At 62.5% G+C, this 4,971-nt stretch overlaps 1 protein-coding gene across 1 annotated transcript; it reads right to left on the bottom strand.

The window, feature by feature from the left end:
• Positions 1–1,472: 1,472 nt before the first annotated feature.
• Positions 1,473–4,100, bottom strand: FAM43B (family with sequence similarity 43 member B). The gene has a single exon (XM_060625606.3). It carries the CDS (start codon positions 3,556–3,558, stop codon positions 2,581–2,583), a length of 978 nt encoding a protein of 325 aa, XP_060481589.1. The 5' UTR covers positions 3,559–4,100; the 3' UTR covers positions 1,473–2,580.
• Positions 4,101–4,971: the final 871 nt, after the last annotated feature.

Raw genomic sequence — 4,971 nt, forward strand, 5'->3', positions numbered from 1 at the left:
ATCGAAAGTGGAGACGTGGAGACGAGGCCGGGAAGACGGCTTATGATCCCTGCTGCCAGGGGTGGCGTGGGGCTAAACACACTGAAGTCTTAATCTGAAGAGAAGGGCTCTCCGGGTAAAATGGTTGTTCTCCACACGTGTCTTATTGTTTACCAACGCGTTTTCAGATGGGGTCCTATTTCCTTCTTACAATTAGCCTGGGAGGTGGATAGTGTCCCTATTTTACTGTTGATAAAGGTGAGGCTCAGAGAGGCTGAGTGAGTCGCCCAACGCCACACAGCTGGTAAGGAGGCAGAGTCCCCTCACCCTGGTCTCCTCAACCCAGGTATATTGTGGAGGAGGGAAGGAAGGGTGTGTGGGTGTGTGTTTGGGGAGGCCGCCAGAGAAAAGTGGAGTAGGAGCTCAGGCTGAGAACATACCCGTGAATTATTATACAGCAACGGTTCCTTTAATCACGTGCATCTCACCCGAGACCGTAAAGAGCCACAGGGGAGGGACTCCTGGACCCCCAGTGCCCAGCTCAGTGCCTGTCCCAGCACAAGCGTTGAGTAAGCATCTGCCGCTTGAGTCTGACCAAAGAGGGCACACGTGTGACCTTGTTTCTGGGTGAGGTTGCCTCAGACACCAGCGGCTGCCTCACCTGCAGCCCATCCTGGTCTCCCAGGTCTGACATTCTTCCTGCTTCCTCTGCTCTTCCTGCAAATGGGGAGAAACACCCACAAAACCCCTGTCCGTGCGTGAGAGGGAGGCAATGAACGTGCAGGGTACCCTCTTCCCCAACAAGTGGCGTCAACCCCAGCTTCCCCTTCAAAGTCCCCCGACCCGGCCTGGGAACAGGACCGTCCTGACTGCTGGCCGCTGCAGAGGCCACTTGTCTGGGCTCTGGAGAAGTCTGGGATCAGTGCCCGGCTCAGCACAGGAATAAAGAAGATATCCAAGCTCAAGACTCGCACTGTCATAGACGTCTGGACAGACGTCTCGAGCTCCCCTGAAGGAAAAATGGGCTCCCCGCCCCTCTCCTTTACGACCTAGCCCCACTTTCGTCCCCGGGGAGATACAGTATATATATATATATATATATATATATATATATATATATATATATATACCACATGCTTTGACATACATAGGAATCTTGTCAGAGACGTGTGGCCGATGGCAAGTCCCCAGCCCAGTGCCCCCTCCCTGCCAAATGTCTCAGGGACACTCCCATGTGAGTGCCCAGGCAGACACGTCCTGGGCGGCCCAGACAGACAGCTGACGCTCCTCCAAGGCTTGGCAGGTACGACCTCACACCTGCTAGTGTCTCCTTCCCTGACATTAAGGGAACAGCTTCCTGGAAGTAGCCCCTCCTCCCCAATCCTGCGGGGTTGGCTCTAGCTGCTTAAGAGGGCCACTCCCTGGGGCCTTCTCCTGTCCCTTGGGGTTCTGATGATAGTCTTTTTGTCCCCAGCGGGCCTGGCATCAAACACAACACAGGAGTGGTGACAAGGATGAAAAAGCAGGTCCACTTTATTTACAATGATCAGTTGGTGACACATAGATCTTTGGGCTTTCTGTGGCCTTGTTGAGGGACACCTGGGCGGGGCGCACTCCCACTGTGGGGTTAACGCACTCTCCTTCCTCAGCTTGCTATGAGAACACAAGGCTGTCAGGACCCTTCCCTGTGACGAGCCCCGAATTGGGGGGGCATCCCTCCTGTGTCCACTTCCTGGGTAGTCAGTGTCCTCAAGCACCTGCCAAAGGTTCTCCTTACCTCCTTTGGAGGCCCCATCTTGGTCCCGGTTGGGGGAACCTAGTGGGGAACCACACACATCTGTCTGCAGAGAGATGGGGTGGGTGAGGAGTCTTGTGGGGGTGCCAGGTGCCCGGGCACAGTCTTGGGCAGCTGCCTGGTGCAGGGGGCCGTTACCTGGTCTAGCCTGTTGTTTGCGTTGGTAGGACCAGCCCAGTCTTCTCCAGACGCAGAGCAGTGAAGTCCAGAAATCCTCCAAGGGGTAGAGAGGCCAGGCATAGGGCCTGAGAAATCTTGTGTGTATGAAAGCCGCCGACCCAGTTCCCGCCTTGGACCCGGCCTCAGTTCTCCGGGGCCACTATTCTTCCCCTGCAAGAATGCCTCCCCAGAGTTGGTCCCATCCCAGGGAGGAAGGCTTGACTGGCCAAGGGCAGGACCACGGCTTCCACCCGGCCAAGATCCAAGGCCACCCTCCTGGATTTCTGGAAACTTCTTCCCTCTTCTTTTGAGAGGTTGTTTTGGGAGGGAGGGGGTGGTCTATGGGCAAAGACCTGTTGTAAAGCTTATGGGCAATTCCACGATGGAGGGCGCTCTCGGAAACTCTGGACGTGGGGAGAGGTGAACAATCGATTACCGCTGCTCTCCCTGTCCCTTTAGTCCCCCAGTAATCAAGGGCGTATCAGGCGTCACCCTGAGCCAGGATGAGGCGCGGGGCAGACAACAGAGACCACGAGGGAGGCAAGGGCCGGGGGACCGGAGGGGAGCCGAAGCGGGCAGGGCCGGGGTTGGAGGCTGGAAGTCAGGCCGGCGGGGGCTGGGGCCGCAAGTCCTGCCCCCCCGCGCTCTCAGCGCGCCTGGCCCGCCCGCTCCCTGGGGCCCGCCTTCCAGCGGCGGGGCTGCGCCGGCGGCGGCGGCGCCGGGGCGCCCCGCAGGCTGCACGTCCTCAGCTCCCGGGCCAGGCTGAGCACCTCGGGCCGCTCGCGCTCCTCCGCGTCTCCGTCCTCCTCCTCCTCGTCCTCTTCCTGGATGCTGCTGAGGCGCGGGGCCCCACGGCCGCGCTCGCCGGGCGGAGGCCGGTAGGCGCACTTGGCGTTGAGCAGCCGGCGCAGCGGGGCGCGGGGCACCGAGGCGGCGGCGCCCCCTGCACGGAGGTGCTGCTGGCGCACGTGGCGCGCGTCGCTCTGGCGCTGCAGCCGCTTGAAGTCGCTGAAGGCCGCCAGCGCGGTCTGGCGGAGCAGGCGGGCCAGGGCGCGCGCCTTGTGCGCCCGCGCCAGCAGCACGGCGTGGCAGCGCAGCACCACGGCCTTGTGGCGCGCCTGGTGGCGGTAGACCCAGGCGAAGACGCGCGGGTGGCGCCCGTCCGCGGTGCAGTAGGTGATGCGCGGCAGCAGGTAGGCGTGCGCCGGCCGGCGGCCCCCGGAGCCCCCCGAGCCCCCCGCGGCGCTGCGCTCGCACGGCTGCATGCGGATGCCGTGCGGCCCCAGCGTCAGCTTCATCTTGGTGCCCCCGCCCGGCCCGCAGCGCGCCCAGATTTTGCCCACGGCGTCGTCGGTGCAGCCGTCGCCCTTGGCGTGCAGGGTGACGGCGTTGCCCAGGTACCACACGGTGTAGGTCGGGTCCTCCTTGTTGAGCTCCACTTTCTGGCGCCGGCTGCGGAACACGCGGCCCAGGCGCTCCAGCGGCCAGTCGGGTAGCAGGTCCGGGCAGGAGCGCAGGAAGCTGGAGAGCAGCGACGTGTAGGCGAGTCCCGGACTCAGGCTCTTCGCCTTGCACTTGGCCTCGTCCTCCACTAGCACGAATTTGTTGCGTCTCCAGGGCAGCATCGCGGCGGCGGCGGCCAAAGGGGCTGGGGGCACCGGGAGCTCACGGGCGTCCTGCCCGGCGGCCGGGGGGAGGGGAGGGAGCGCGGAGAAGCCCGCGGCCCCGGGGGTCGCGAGCAGCTGGGCGGCGCCGGAGCCAGTCGGTGCCCGGAGATGCCCAGTGCCAGGCAGGGCTGGCTTCGCAGATGCCCGGTGCCCAGCCGGGCTGGCAGCCGAGATGCCCGGGCGGCGGCCGAGCGTCCGGGAACAGCTTCCCCCGGGAGTAGCTCCAGCCGTCCGGGAAGCCAGGAGGGGAGGGGGCTGGGCGTGGTGGAGGCGCCCCCCCCCACCCAGGCCCGAGCAGGGAGGATCCCGCAGTCCCCGCCGCCCGAACTGCGGCGGCAGGGAGGTCGCCGGAGCTGGGGCTGGCGGCTGGAAGCTCGGAGGGGTAGACCGAAAGCGCGATTGCGGTGGGGACTCCTTCAGGCGTCGCGGCTCCACCTCCCCGGGCTGTCTACATCACCGGGCGGGACCGCTAGATCTCTTGTCCCCTCCCCTCGCCCTCCTCTCTCTCCTCCCCCGCGCCGGCTAGCGCTGCTCTTCGCCCGGGACCCGGCACAGGCGCGGTGGAACGGGTTTAATCATTATTATTGGAGGGGTGAGGGTGGAGGGGCGGTTAAGAAGTAGGGATCTTTTGAAATGTACCGGAGGGCTTTGCGAATGCAAATTTCTCTGACCTCACCCGTGGTCTCCACGCTCCCCTTGGCACTTTCGGGACCCCCCTCCTCTCTCTAGGATTCCAGCTGCTTCTCAGCCACTGCTTGTCCCTACCCCCATCTCGGAGAGTGATTTTGGGTGGGTTCCTGATGGGGCTGGCCTGGCGCACTTTGCCTCCTGTCTGCACAGCAGAAAGCCTGCTGAGGTGGCCGAGCAGTGCAGTGGAAAAGTACTGTCGCTTGGTGAAGCTTTCTCCTAGGTTCTTCCAAGGTCGTGGGCCAGGCCGCTGCGCCTGAGCTGGGAGAGCAGTCACTGAGCCCCTCGCCTGGCCTGAAGCAGGGAGGGTACTTTTTGAGGGTGGGGGAACGTTCCAGAGCAGTTCTGGGTCTGTGGGAATTGCAGATGAAAAGCTCATTCTGGCCAAAGGGCTGCCTCTGCGCCCTCTGAGGATTAAATAGATAAAACTCCGGTTTGTGAACTCCAATCAGGTTCCCCAAAGCCCTGGGGTTTTGCATTCATTATCTCATTTAATCCTTGGAATAACCCAGGCTCAGTTATATGACTTGCCCAAGGTCACAGGGCTGGTAAGGGGTAGGACTAGGGCTCCATGACAGGTTTGGGTGATCCATAAGCAAGTCCTCACCCTTCTATGAGTCCACATATGCTGCATGTAGATGGGACATTTCCACCCTCCCCGGGACGCATCAGTGGGGGCTTTTA

The sequence above is a fragment of the Panthera onca genome, chromosome C1, assembly GCF_046562875.1.
Source record: "Panthera onca isolate mPanOnc1 chromosome C1, mPanOnc1 haplotype 2, whole genome shotgun sequence".
NCBI lineage: Eukaryota > Metazoa > Chordata > Mammalia > Carnivora > Felidae > Panthera > Panthera onca.